The 12349-nt window shown below is 54.7% G+C and overlaps 5 protein-coding genes across 5 annotated transcripts; 1 reads left to right on the forward strand and 4 right to left on the reverse strand.

The window, feature by feature from the left end:
- Positions 1 to 124: 124 nt before the first annotated feature.
- N656DRAFT_773717 (Coatomer, gamma subunit) lies at positions 125 to 3642 on the reverse strand. Its single transcript, XM_064814115.1, has 5 exons — positions 3467 to 3642; positions 3075 to 3385; positions 1690 to 3004; positions 819 to 1637; positions 125 to 758 (listed from the first exon to the last, which is right to left on the reverse strand). The coding sequence occupies exons 1-5, from the start codon at positions 3540 to 3542 to the stop codon at positions 526 to 528; spliced, it is 2754 nt and encodes a 917-aa protein (XP_064675134.1). The 5' UTR covers positions 3543 to 3642; the 3' UTR covers positions 125 to 525.
- Positions 3643 to 4390: 748 nt separating this feature from the next.
- Positions 4391 to 7187, reverse strand: N656DRAFT_722308 (uncharacterized protein; the record flags this gene model as incomplete). Its single annotated transcript, XM_064812497.1, has 5 exons — positions 6616 to 7187; positions 5518 to 6547; positions 4779 to 5465; positions 4553 to 4703; positions 4391 to 4435 (listed from the first exon to the last, which is right to left on the reverse strand). Coding segments are annotated over exons 1-5 (2334 nt in total), but the record flags the coding sequence as incomplete, so codon positions are not given.
- Positions 7188 to 7396: 209 nt separating this feature from the next.
- Positions 7397 to 9197, reverse strand: N656DRAFT_773720 (mitochondrial carrier). The gene is made up of 4 exons (XM_064814116.1): positions 8853 to 9197; positions 8378 to 8797; positions 7957 to 8309; positions 7397 to 7888 (listed from the first exon to the last, which is right to left on the reverse strand). The coding sequence occupies exons 1-4, from the start codon at positions 8984 to 8986 to the stop codon at positions 7857 to 7859; spliced, it is 939 nt and encodes a 312-aa protein (XP_064675136.1). The 5' UTR covers positions 8987 to 9197; the 3' UTR covers positions 7397 to 7856.
- A 190-nt stretch (positions 9198 to 9387) lies between these two features.
- Positions 9388 to 10839, forward strand: N656DRAFT_773723 (NAD(P)-binding protein). Its single transcript, XM_064814117.1, has 4 exons — positions 9388 to 9714; positions 9793 to 10061; positions 10159 to 10475; positions 10552 to 10839. Exons 1-4 carry the CDS (start codon positions 9673 to 9675, stop codon positions 10740 to 10742), a joined length of 819 nt encoding a protein of 272 aa, XP_064675137.1. The 5' UTR covers positions 9388 to 9672; the 3' UTR covers positions 10743 to 10839.
- A 424-nt stretch (positions 10840 to 11263) lies between these two features.
- On the reverse strand, positions 11264 to 12143 carry N656DRAFT_773725 (uncharacterized protein). The gene has a single exon (XM_064814118.1). The coding sequence runs from the start codon at positions 11985 to 11987 to the stop codon at positions 11601 to 11603; it is 387 nt and encodes a 128-aa protein (XP_064675138.1). The 5' UTR covers positions 11988 to 12143; the 3' UTR covers positions 11264 to 11600.
- Positions 12144 to 12349: the final 206 nt, after the last annotated feature.

Raw genomic sequence — 12349 nt, forward strand, 5'->3', positions numbered from 1 at the left:
ACGGAATGTTGACGGTTGTGACCAGGTCTTGATGGACCCAGTGTAGCTCGTTCTTCCCCTACCAACTGAATACTGTAGGTCGCACAGAGAGCTTCGGACACTATTGGCGGAAAGCGGTGACAACCTCGGAGTTTTACTGGCATTCATTGGAGCGCCCCCCCGCCCGATTTGCTGCCCACAGCGGACGCCACGTCCTGCAGTAGGGCTCCGGATCTCAGAGGGCATAGCTAGAGGGTCTACTGAGATAGGTATGTTACGCGTCTCGCGCAGAATGAGGGATGTCAACCTGCCAACTGACGTGACGGAGCAAGCACGACATGCATTCAACCACTCCAACCCCCCCCGAACCCAGCTCCTCAAAACCCAGCAGTCTTTCGGTTAGTCGTATAGCAGCAGCACAGCACAACTTCCTACTGGAACCTTTAGCCCGGCCGTCATCTGTAGCTTCCTCATGAATTTTTCTCTCTCGACAGTGAACAAAACAGAAAACAAGCATAACGCCCACCTGTCCATCCCATGTCGTCATTACGCAACCGATCCCACCACCAAAGCCGCCACGCCGTCCTCTTCGCTCCTCACCGTGATCTTTGTCGTCACGCCAGTCTTTGACGAAAACGCCATCCGCACGTTGGCCACCACCCTTCCGCCATTGACCGTCTTTCCGAGCAGCTTCAGCGTGTGCGTTGTCTGGTTGACGGGCACGTCTGTCCCCTCGAGCGGTTGGAGGGATAGCGCCTTGGCTAGTTGTTCGGTTGCCTCTGTTTTGCGAAAAGTTAGCACCTGCTATCCATAGACGAAAATAACATCGTCCAACAAACCTGGTATGCTCTTCATGCCGCTCAGCGCCAAAATCTCCTCGGCCTCCTCCCCCTGGGCACCCACTTGCTCCCACACATGGGCAAAGTTGCTAGCAAATGTCGGGATGACGTAGTCGCTACCTGACAGGTCAAACTCCGACACCTCATACTCGTCCTCGTACCCGCTCTCTTCAGGCTCGTTGGTCGTGGGGTCGATCTCCTTGCTGGTAAACTTGAGGACGTTGGAAAAGGTACAGACGGGCATGGAGCCCTCGCCATTGACCTTCCGGAACGCCACGTAGACCTTCCCAGGGACGTCCGTCTCGAGCTTTTCAGCCTGGACGATAAACACCTCCTCGAGCTCCTCTTCGTCGGACGGGGTTGCCACCACCGAAACATTCTCTAATATTGTCGCTGGTAGGGTGTTCTTGACCTCGTACTGTAACACAATGTACTCCTTGAAGATGTGCTTGACCACGCCGACCACGTACTCGGTCTCGGCCTCTGTTAGCTCCACGAGCGGTGACGACTTTAGGACGCTGCCGAACTCTCTCATTTCGGGGATCTGCATGAGCTCCTGGGCGTATTGCTGCGCCGCTGCCGAGGCCGAAGCGGCGGCTTCGGCGGCCGATGGCGCTGCCTTTGTTGGGCCAACCTTTGGCGGCTTGAGGGACGGGGCCGTAGCGGTAAGCTTCTTCGTCCTGTCTTCGGCATCTGCTTGCTCCCGTGTGACGATTGGGATTTTTGAGATATCGAATGGTGTCTCAAAGGCCGACTTGTCGTCTGACGTGACGTACATGACCAGCTGATGCTCGAAATACGGAAGCGCGAACATGTTGTCTGTGTATGGTTAGGAGGCAGGAAAGGGGGTAAAGGGGATCTGACAACTAACCGTTCTTGACATATTTCGTGGCCAGCTCGTCCTCCTCATGCATCAGCCTTAGGTTCAGGGCAGCACGATCCCGTACTTCGTCATCAACATCGTCCAGGCAGCGTGTAAGCAACACGTCCACGCTCCGCTTGACCTCGGGGTCCTTCTGGCCAACGCCGAACTTGGCCAGCGCTGTGACAGCCGCGGCACGGACGATGGCATTCTCCAGGACGACCCTGTTGTAGATATACCGGATGTACTTGGTAGGCTGTGACGTCTTGGGACCCTCGACGCCAAGGAGGTGAAGGATACGGACAGCCAGCTTCGTAAACTCGCAGTCCTCAATGAACTCGCAGAGATGGGCGAGCGCCTCTTCCTTTGAATCGGGAACAAACTTGATCAGATCAAACATGCTCTCCACCACGGCGCGCTTGAACTCGTAGCCGCCTTCGTCTCGCAGAATACCGCTGAGGAACTGAAGCATGCCGGCCTGTTTGCTAGGGAACTTGAGACAGAGCGTCCGGATAGCCTCGACAATGGTAATCTTGAACTCGTCAGTGATTTCCGACATGAACCCGGAAATCTGCTTCATCAACCGGTCTACGCTGGCCTCGTTGCCCGTCTTGAGCAGCGTGGTGATGGCGAAGGTGGCGATCGAGCGATTACTGTTGGAAATGAGGAGCTCAATGTCCGGGTTGCACACGTTGACGGTATGCGGCTTGAACGTGGCAATGTTGTGCAGGATACGGAGGGCGGCGAACTTTGTGACAGCGCGGGGCGAGGTGAGGAAGAGCTGGAGGACGTGGACGGCCTGCGATACCTCGGCGTCGGTGACATCGCGGATGTCACAGATGGCCTTGGCTGCCTCAAAGTTGACCATTTCGCTCTTGTGCCTGAGCCAGCCATCCAGCAGCTGCATCATGGGCTTCCTGAGCTGGGGGTCCTCGTCGGCCAGCTGGGCGGCAAGCCGGACGAGCATGACGATGGCGGCGGGGTTCTTCATGGCACCAGCCGCTCCGAACTGCTGAACCATCTTGACCAAGGCCATCCTGTCGTGCATCCGCATCTGGTAGAGCAGGCCAATCGCGTGGTACTGTGTCATGGTCGAGTTGTTGACGGGGAGGGCACCCGAGGATGACGAGAAGCCTAGGGAGAAGCCGCTAGAAGACTTTGTACTCGCTGCAGCCTCTTGGGTCTCGCTCTGCCACCGCTTGACCACGTCCCTGGCAATGGGGAGGAGGTGGTACGACGATACGAGGGCTGACGACGATACTGAGGGATTCTTATCTACAATGGCCGTTTTCATGACGCGCTCGATAGACTGGACCGTAGTTGCCTGGTAGCGTCACTGTCAGCTTGCTCCATCCCGAAACCGCCACGGCCCAAGAAAGTTTGGTGACTCCTACGTCGATAATGCGACAGAGGGCTCTGATGGCGTTGGGGCGATAGATCGAGTCGGTACTGCCGCCGGTATCCTTCATGATGGTGCTCGTGACCATGATAATGTCCTCGGCAGAGCTTGCCAGCTCTTTGATGACCAGATGGACCATCTGGCGCAGGCTGGCATCTTTGTTCTGGAAGAGCTTCGAGATGCCAAAGAAGAGCGTCGTCGCTTCCGTGGTGGGGAACTTCTCGCCCGTATAGAGAAGAAGGGCGATTTTTGTGAGGAGAATGCGACATCTCCGCGGCTGGATGGGCGACGAGTTGAAGAGACGAGCTGCAGGCCGCCATCAGTATTGTATTTAGTTTGATGGCATACGCAGCACAATTAGACGGGGATTGCAGGCCTGTTGCTCACCTTCCTGGAAAACCTGGGTCCGGTCGATTTTGACCAGACCCGTGTCGGCGTCTTCGTCCTTCTTCCCGTAGCTCATGGTGGGCAGGACGTCGCGGGTTGCGCTGGGGGTGAGGCTGGAGAAAGTCGAACTCGGCGACAGGAGCCTCTGTGGGAATCCAAGTCGCGACGTTGCCAATTGATTGCTAACGCTGCTCCTAAACGTTGCTGCCCCAATTGGGCGTTCCTCAGGGCCCCACAGCGCACACACCAGGATGATTTGGCCCGTGCGTATTATATGTATATTCCAGACACTAACCTAAAAGGGCACGTGGAAGGATAACTTGTAGTCAACACTTCACATCAGCATGCACTTCTATTATGGACTGATTACCTACGTGCGCGTTCTGCCATCGCTGAAACCAATGCATCAAGAGACAGACGGTCTTGCGATCTCTGAGCCTACCCTAAGATACTCTACAGATACATACACTGGGCAGAATCTGCCCAGACCCCCTTTTCGGTCTTCCGTCAATGCTTTTGATGCAGCAACATCAGGTATTCCTGTTCAGCCTTGCCTCGACCTTGTGCTGCTTGTGCCCAGCATGTCCAAACTGGTACCTGCCTTGTGACTAAAAAGCCCAGCAGCAGAAGTGATGAAGGAGAAATAAAGACACGCCAAGTTCCTTGTAAGCTCCCCAATCTGTATAGTCACATGGGAGGTGAGCAATTGAGAAATGCTGGCACCACGTCTTTCAGTGATAGATATATATGCGGTGAGGAGCACAGCCATGCAGTCACAATATGCACCTCAGTTCTGATTTTGCTCCTTCCTTATCACAATTTTGCGCCAAGAGGGCAATTGCCGAAACTGCGCGCCCGTATGAGGGTCCTTCAACCAGTTCGCCACTCAGTCGCAAGAAAAGGAGCAAACTAAGCAGCCGTCGCTTCTTGCGCAGGCGGCTGCGGCTGCAGTTCGGGTCCCATATCGGGCTCGGGCGCCGGCTGAGGGGCTGCTTGCGATAGCGCCGGGTGCAGTGGCATGTCTTGCTGGACAGAGTGGTTCTGCTCGACAGTGTTGTCTTGCTGGACAGCGTGATCCTGCTGGACAGAGGGGTCCAACTCGGTGTTGATTGGCTGGCCATTCTCATCGACATCCGCCTCTTTGCGTTCAGGGTTCTTGCCAACAGCCATTACGGCATTTTTCTCCTTCTTGCCTAGCACGACAAGATCAAAGCCCCTTGGGAGCACGGCATCGGCTCTGTAACAGTCGCTGCGTGTTAGCAACGTCCGAGTGACAGGGTACAACAGAGTGTGGTTAAATATGGGAACCCACTTCAGAAAATCTTGCTTCAGCAGGCGCGCCTTGTCGCGGAGAGCCTGCTGGTTTCGAGGCCGCTCAAAGGGAATGACGCCTTTCTTGATCGCTTCTTCAATGGCGCTCCATTTGCACTCATAGCTATCGACGGCTTTAACAAGCAACCTGACGTCGTTTCGCACCCAAGCCGAGCGTACTTGTGGCTCTTTGTGTTTGCGGTTCGCAGCTGATAGCTCCCGGCTCCGCTGGCTAAGAGCCTCATAATCAATGCCATCTTGCGCCTCGGGCACCATTGGTTGTGGATACTGCGAATGCGGGATAGATCCGGCTGGCGCGCTCGACTGGGCCGGCGCAGCTGCCGCAGCGGTGTCCTTCTTAATACGGCTTTTCCTCGCCCTCTTTGGCGGCTGAGCGGTCAAACCCCCAGCATCGCTGCCAGTCGGCAGAGGCTCATTCCGAGCGCGCCGCTTCCTGCCGGAAACCTCAGCCGCCGACGCTGCGTACATGGAGCCGTTGGATTGAAAGCCGCCCTGGGGAGCGGGCTCGCCATACCCCATTTCCTGAGAGCTGAAGCCCGGTGGATAGGGGATCCTTGGATAGGAGCTAGGCGTGAGCTGCTGACTGTCACTGTACTGGGAAGCTACTTCTTGTTCCATCTGCTTCATCTTTCGCAGGGCATCCACGTTGTAGGAGCCCGAAGGAGCACTGGAGAGAGTCAGCAAGACGCGGTGAAGGCTTTCATGAAAAACCGACTTACCCTGTCGCGGCCTGACTAAGCGCATGAGCCATTGCCTCTGTTTCCAACTGAGAACGAATCTGCGGCGAATCCATCCTTGCATTAGCATCTTCGGCAGGCGGGCGTAACGAGTCCCGGGCCGATGAGTTTTGCTGGAGCGACACCTTGATTCTACCAAAGCAATCCCTGACAAAATCTCGCAGACTGTCGACAAACTGGTCGAAAGAATACGTCTCATGCAATTGGCTGAGATCGAGGTTGAAACCATCGATTCGGTCGTTCGGCAGCATCTTGCAAATGGAGGAGAAGCGAGTGACATTGCGATCCCTAGCCAAGGCTGCCCAGCCAGAACTCGCCAGAATACCCTTGAGATGGATGGCATCCTCGTTGTCCCTCGACAAAAAAGCCCCGACTTCTCCACCAGAGGGAGTATCTTCGCACCAGATCTTAGCGACCTCCTCAACGGGATTGAACGGGGCAGGATTTTCCCGTCGCTGCTGCAGTGTGAGGATAGATATATGAGTCCGGATCATTAGAACTTGTTCAATGACCTGGTCGTTGGTCCACTGGTCGTAGTTGTCAAGACCGTCGCCGAAGAAGAATTCGGGAAAGACCGAGTTCCACTTGTTAAGACGTGGCAGGAGCATGGTGTGCCGGTCAATGGACACAATGTCTTCAAAAAGCGAAGTCAAATTTGCGGCCGAGACGGTCTTCATCACCGTGTGCCACAGCGTCGTACCAGTCGCGAGCTTCATGGTGTCGACCACAAAGGCTGGGTTCACGACAAAGTCGGTGATGTCAGACACGTAATAATCTCGGTAGGCGTCAAAGGGGACCCTAAAGCCTCTCCGCTCTGCCTCCCACATCACAGCATCTTCAGACTGAGAGCAGAGATGGGCGAAGAAATCATCACATGCGTTGAACAGGCGCGTCAGCATGGCATTCATGAGACGCGATCGAGCAGCCTTTCCGCTGGGGCTTTGCTCGACCTCGGACATGGGATGCGCAGCTCGGGCAGGCGTGCCAAAGCGACCATGCGCTAGAGTTGTTTCTACAGCGCTTTTGTTAGCCTCAACGGACCCAAGTTCGGTTACTCTTGCGACACAACCGTCCACTTACTCGGCGGCTCAGGCTGGGAAGAATACGCATCAGTCGTTCCCGCCACGCTGACGACGCTGGACATGCTTCCCCCCCTCACACTCCTGTCCAGGGGCGCTCCCCGCCGGGCGATTAGTGGTCGGTTGGGCGCCTGGAGGTTCTTAGAACTCGGGATGGGTGGCGGAGGCATGGCGGCATCCTGGGAGCCCGCGATAGCGGGGTCGATGATCTGCTGATATCTAGGCTCGGGCGTCTGGACCTGCACCTGGGCCTGCTCCTCCTGATTCTGGGCAGGTTGAGCTTGAGCTTCGCGTTCTGGTTGTTCCGGATGCGCCGCGTTCTGCTGCTGTTGCTGCATCTGGCGCGTCGATCGACGGCTTGGGCCCGCGCCAGGCTCCGCAGAGCGCGACGACGACGGACGTCCCCTTCCGCGACCAGACATCGAAATTGACAAACTTCCTAACCGTGATCAGAGGATAGTATCGGGTGTCGTTGAGATGCAGAGGATGAAGGGTTCGGGTTAGGGTTTCATCGGATGTGAGGAATTGAGGATTGTTTTGAAAATTCGTTCGCAAGAGGGCGGCGGCACAACGTCGCGTCGCCCGCTCAGGTTTTTGTGGGTTAGGGTGTGAAAGCACGTGAATAAGACACTGTCTTGAGCTCACGTGACTTGCGGGTCGTGCTTGGGTACCTTAGCTTAGCAGCCTTAGGTTTGACGGCAGGCTCTAGACAAGAACTTTAATAATACAGTACTGTATTTGATTTTGCCCTCAAAGTTCTCTGTCTGCTCGAAAAGGACTAGAACTAGTAGTTATGAGGACATGAACTGTACCATTTGAACAACAACGAAGACCAGAAGCTGTTGCTGATCTAGGAGCGCGAAGACGTGACCTCGGGACCTGTTCTCGTTGTCTGCTCGCTGGAGTGACAGGATCGAATACCACAGAGGCACTTAACACCATTTCGACATTGCGGGCTGATCAATGATTGTACAAGATGGGACAGGCCTCAGGTGCAGGAGACAACTTCAGTAAGCACCTAGAGTCCATGTGCTGCGCCAAACGGTCCCGAGGAGTCGTATCTATGCACCAACGGCGGCCACCACCAAGGGGGATGTATTAGCAATGTAATCTGTTGGTAGAGAAGTATTATATGATTGGCATTGTGTTGTGATAGACTCTCGCTACATGGAACAAGCGCCCGCTGAAGAAATGTATAAGCAACTGGTTTACGACCCGTTTGGTCTTCACCCTATTCAACGTTTATTTGGCGATTTCCACACCATTCGTAGCACCTGTGATGACGAAGTTAGAAGTCTGATATTGCTGCGAGCATATACGGGGGCAAGTCTCATAAACATACCGAGAGCTTTCTTGATGTCGCCGTATATCGCGAATTGCCCGGCAGTCAACCCGCCCACCATGAAGAGACGCGTGGGGAGACCGGCAAAGGAGCCACGTACGCCAAGCTCGCGGGCAATCTTGGCGAGACGGGAGACGGTGCTCTCACCGGGCAGTCCCTTGGTCTTGTTGATTTTGGAAAGCATCGTATCGGCCGGCTGCGACACGATGGCGGCAGCAAAGCCAGCGATTAGGCCAGAACCCAGGTTAATACCAGTCAAGGCACTACCGGAGAGTTTAGACTTGTCAAATTGAGCGAGGATGTTCTCGGCAACCTCCTCGTATACAACGAACTTCGTAACCGTGTATGGGACCCTGATGAATGCACAAAGGTTAGCCAACAGATCTTTAACAAATGTGGGCTGAGACCGGGAAGAACATACTGTTTAAACAAGATCGGTCCGAAGCCGGCGTAGAAGGCGCCGACTCCCTCGGTAGTCAGAATCTTGGTAAAGCCATCGACTAGACCTTTGGCGTAGCTGGGAGTAGAGACGAGCCGGATACGGGTAGCCTCCAAGGGGCAAAGGGCGACGGAAGCGAAGAACTCGGCCGAAGAAGCGGAGACGGAGTACACGGCGGTACGGTTCTGACGGGCCTTCTCGATGCCAAGGAGGTCGATGGACTGCTTCTTAAAGAACTCGTAACCACCGAACTTGAAGGCGCCCTGGACAAAGTAGCCTGTGAACGTAGGACCGAAGCCCGTAGCAAGCGCGGCGATTCCTTCATTCTTGATGACCTGGCGGAAGCCGCCGATCATGCCACGGTTGTACGTCGCAGGGTCGAGTTGAATCCTGGTTTTGATTCTATATTAGGGTTATTAGCAAGTAGTCGAGAAGGAGGGCACTAGGGAAGACGTACACATCGACGGGCGTGAAGGCGCCATGCGTGACGGAGCAGCCGAGGGCTCCAGCCAGGGCGAAGCGGGCGTAGAGGTCCAGGCCCTCGGGCTTCTTCTGGATGACCTCCTTAACGGATGTGGCAGGGGCGGCCATTATGAGATGCGTGACGGGTCATGATCAAGAGACAGGAAAAAACAAGAGGAACAAGGCAAGGCAGGCAACGCTACCCCAGGAAACGAGGACAACGACATTGCGCCGAATAGGGAGTCCCGAGGGAGTGGAGTCGGAAGGACTGGCGGAAGAAGTTAAGGATTGGGTTCCACTTGCATTGTTTGGCTCCCAGGTTGTTGTCTCGTTGTTTGGCAATTGATCAAGCGGTTCCATAGCTTGGACGATCTGATTGGCCAAGAAAACGGTTCCTGTCGCTGCCAGCCCGGTACTCGCTTTCGGGTGATTAGGCCCGCGTGGCCCGCCTGCAGTGTAACCTCAGAGTTGGGAAAAGGGCAAGTGGGCCCTTGAGCTGGTGACTAAGGAACTCCATCTCAACGCCAGAATGTCTATCCTTTTCATACAATGAGAGGTAGAGATGGTATAACGAGGGAACGCAAACTCCGAGCTTACTAATTAAAGCTTTATAATCGAAGCTGTCCAAGGATCTATTGCGTTCTATCAAGTGGCATATGCTATAGCCTCTAAATACTAATAGTACCCTGGGTCCCTAACGTCTGATTGCAGAATGGCAGAACCTGTCTGCATCTCTCCTTTCCCCATCAAAAACAACCTAACAAAACAGTTTGGCTCAGAAATCCTTAACTGTGATCACTTGAAGTTCTTGAACCATGTCCGTCTACGTTGTCACAGGGGTGTCCAAGGGAATTGGCGTACGTCTGCTACACGCACCTAGTGACCTAATCCCACCGCGTTTGCTTACCCGTGCTAATTTGAACCCTTGATTTCAGTTCGAATTCCTTCGGCAGCTGTCGGAAGATAAGGACAACCTGGTCATTGGTCTTGTCCGTAACAAGGCTGCGACCGAGAAGAAGGTTGCCGCGGAGCTGGGCGACCGCCCCAATGTACGCATCCTCCATGGAGACCTCACCAACTACGCCAGCCTGAAGGAGGCGGCCGCCGAGACGGCCAAGATCGTTGGCGACCGTGGCGTCGACTACCTGGTTGCCAACGCCGGTCTCGTGCCCGAGTTTGATGCTTACGGACCTGTCAGCGCATTGTATGTTACCTCTCCGGGCTCTCCCTCTCCTGACGGCCACCACTCGGCTCCAGGTTGTTCTGTGATAATGTGGACTAATGGTAGATGTACAAAACAGGGCCGATAAGATCGAAGAGGTCGATGCTGGTGCTGCCGAGACATTCCAGACAAATGTCACCGGCCAGCTCCACCTCTTCAACCTCTTTGTTCCCCTGATCAAGAAGGGCAAGGCCAAGAAGGTCATAGCTATCTCATCTGGCGTGGGCGACATCGACTTGACCAACCAATGCGAGATGGACGTTGGCCCAATCTATGCCGCATCCAAGGCCGCCCTGAACATTATCGTGGCCAAGTTCAACGCGGAATACAAGAAAGAGGGCATTCTCTTCTTGAGCATCAGCCCGGGCCTGGTAGAAGTCGGTCGCTATGATAATGGTACGTACTTATCTCTTCCAGCTCTGGCGGGGACGCCTAAGTACCAGTAGTGGACTAACACCCGACATTTCTCCAGCCACGCCAGAGCAGATGAATGCCATGATGGGGCTCGTGGGCAAGCTCGCATCGTATGCTCCCCACTTCAAGGGTCCAATCACCCCGGAGGAATCGGTCAAGGCTGTTCGGTCCGTCTGGGAGAAGGCTAGCATTGAGGAGGGATATGGTGGTGCGTTCATCTCGCATCTGGGTAACAAGCAATGGGTGTGAAAATGCTTGCATGCCAGGCGCCTAGTACATGCCCTTTCTCTTTTTTACTACCTAGGTTCAACAGTTAGTAACTCTGGAAACAAAGAATGGATGTTCGTCAATGAATCCTTCAACTAAGTTGTTGAGAACGGTAAACTAAACCAAAGAATTATTTCATATTTGAATTGTTCTTGACACAATTCTGATTGAAAACCCATTTTCGAATCCCCACAACTTTCCTACGGCGGTCTCGAGATTCGAGAATGCCTAGAATTCATTTCTCGACATGACGACTTTCAAATCGACCACCCTCAGAAGCGACTCTTTGCATTTGGTTTGCAATCAATAACGACTGTATATTGGGTTTGACTGGTTGCCTATTTACTTCCTCCATAGCGGAGGGAATGCCCAGAACGGGATACCCGGATATCTACAATAATGGTTGCGCTGTGTACCGAGGTACTTAGGTATGTAAGTACCGTACATGCAGGTGCGATACAGCGACATCAGAAGTGAAGTTGTTGAAACTTCTGCCTAATCATAAGTTTTCATGCGACCCAACTGGATGGGAACCACCACCACAGGACACAGGTGCTGCATTCGAGAGATGCAGAAACATGAACCCTGATTCTCGCTCGGCCGTTGTGAGTGTATTCTGCCCCTATCTGCCCAGCCGCAGAAACTGGCGTCGATGTGCTCATACCCGACCCCAGTCCAGCCGTTGACCTCGTTGGCATTGTGGTCGCGCCATCCGGCCTGGTAAAGCCCGCTGACGCTGGTGATTCTAGCCCAGGTCTCGCCGAGATACGGCGCCCTGCACAGGTGGCCCTCGCGGCTGAAGTTGCGGATGTAGGCGACAACATCGCCCCACGTCGAGTACTAGTAGAAAGACCTCCCCGCGCTGATGGCGCCATCGCGCGATGGGTAGCACTGACGCTCCAACATCGGAACGGCCCTATCGGTGCTGTCACGGTTGAGACCGTAGCCGCCACAGCTGGTGTGGTCGTGTGCGCGCCTCTGAATGCGCGAGGTGCGCTTCAAAGAAGTCGAGTCACGGCTGATATCGTCCGAGCTTTGAGCAGCAAGCTCGGCCAGCTCAGTCGCGTTGATGGGCGCCGCCGCAACGAGGGTATGCACCTCTTCCCCGTTTTCGTCAAGGGACACCTCGTAGACGCCGTTAGCCTGGCCCTGGGCCTGGGGGACGGTGAAGCCATGGACCGCAGCCAGGCCGATGAAGGGGAGGACGAGAATGCTTGACAGGCGCATGTTGGAGACTCGGATACTCAAGTGATGGTGATGATGGGTGGAGTGGATGAATATCTGGTGGTGCCTGACTGCCTGTCGAGAAGAAGACGACTCGAAAGAGGACGGGCATCCCCCTTTTATAGATGCAGTGCCAGGTGAAGAGGAGAGCCAAAGGACCGCCTTCGGTTGTTTGCTTTGGAGTAGTCCTATGGGAGAACCTCTACATCACGACTTGCCATGATGCCTACTATGCTCTAAGCGGTAGGTTGCAGTGCCAGGTCAGTTCTGCATAAGGTAGATTCCATGTCTGTTGTCCTATTCAACACTTGCCTCTCTCCAGTCATATCCTTCACAGCCAAGAGACTGTTGGTTGTAAACCGGTG

This window comes from Canariomyces notabilis, assembly GCF_033297395.1.
Source record: "Canariomyces notabilis strain CBS 508.74 unplaced genomic scaffold N656scaffold_1, whole genome shotgun sequence".
NCBI classification, from domain to species: Eukaryota; Fungi; Ascomycota; class Sordariomycetes; order Sordariales; family Chaetomiaceae; genus Canariomyces; species Canariomyces notabilis.

What these genes read in the sequence shown, in the direction of transcription:
- N656DRAFT_773717 (XM_064814115.1), bottom strand. Translation starts at nt 3,542, where the DNA reads ATGAGCTACGGGAAGAAGGACGAAGACGCCGACACGGGTCTGGTCAAA. An exon ending in GACCCAGGTTTTCCAGGAAG is followed by an intron (nt 3,386 to 3,466) that starts GTGAGCAACAGG and finishes GGCGGCCTGCAG; the next exon opens with CTCGTCTCTTCAACTCGTCG. An exon ending in CCCTCTGTCGCATTATCGAC is followed by an intron (nt 3,005 to 3,074) that starts GTAGGAGTCACC and finishes TGACGCTACCAG; the next exon opens with GCAACTACGGTCCAGTCTAT.
- N656DRAFT_773720 (XM_064814116.1), bottom strand. Translation starts at nt 8,986, where the DNA reads ATGGCCGCCCCTGCCACATCCGTTAAGGAGGTCATCCAGAAGAAGCCC. An exon ending in GCCTTCACGCCCGTCGATGT is followed by an intron (nt 8,798 to 8,852) that starts GTACGTCTTCCC and finishes ACCCTAATATAG; the next exon opens with AATCAAAACCAGGATTCAAC. An exon ending in CGACATCAAGAAAGCTCTCG is followed by an intron (nt 7,889 to 7,956) that starts GTATGTTTATGA and finishes TCGTCATCACAG; the next exon opens with GTGCTACGAATGGTGTGGAA.
- N656DRAFT_773723 (XM_064814117.1), top strand. Translation starts at nt 9,673, where the DNA reads ATGTCCGTCTACGTTGTCACAGGGGTGTCCAAGGGAATTGGC. An exon ending in TACGGACCTGTCAGCGCATT is followed by an intron (nt 10,062 to 10,158) that starts GTATGTTACCTC and finishes TGTACAAAACAG; the next exon opens with GGCCGATAAGATCGAAGAGG. An exon ending in AGTCGGTCGCTATGATAATG is followed by an intron (nt 10,476 to 10,551) that starts GTACGTACTTAT and finishes ACATTTCTCCAG; the next exon opens with CCACGCCAGAGCAGATGAAT.
- N656DRAFT_773725 (XM_064814118.1), bottom strand. Translation starts at nt 11,987, where the DNA reads ATGCGCCTGTCAAGCATTCTCGTCCTCCCCTTCATCGGCCTGGCTGCG.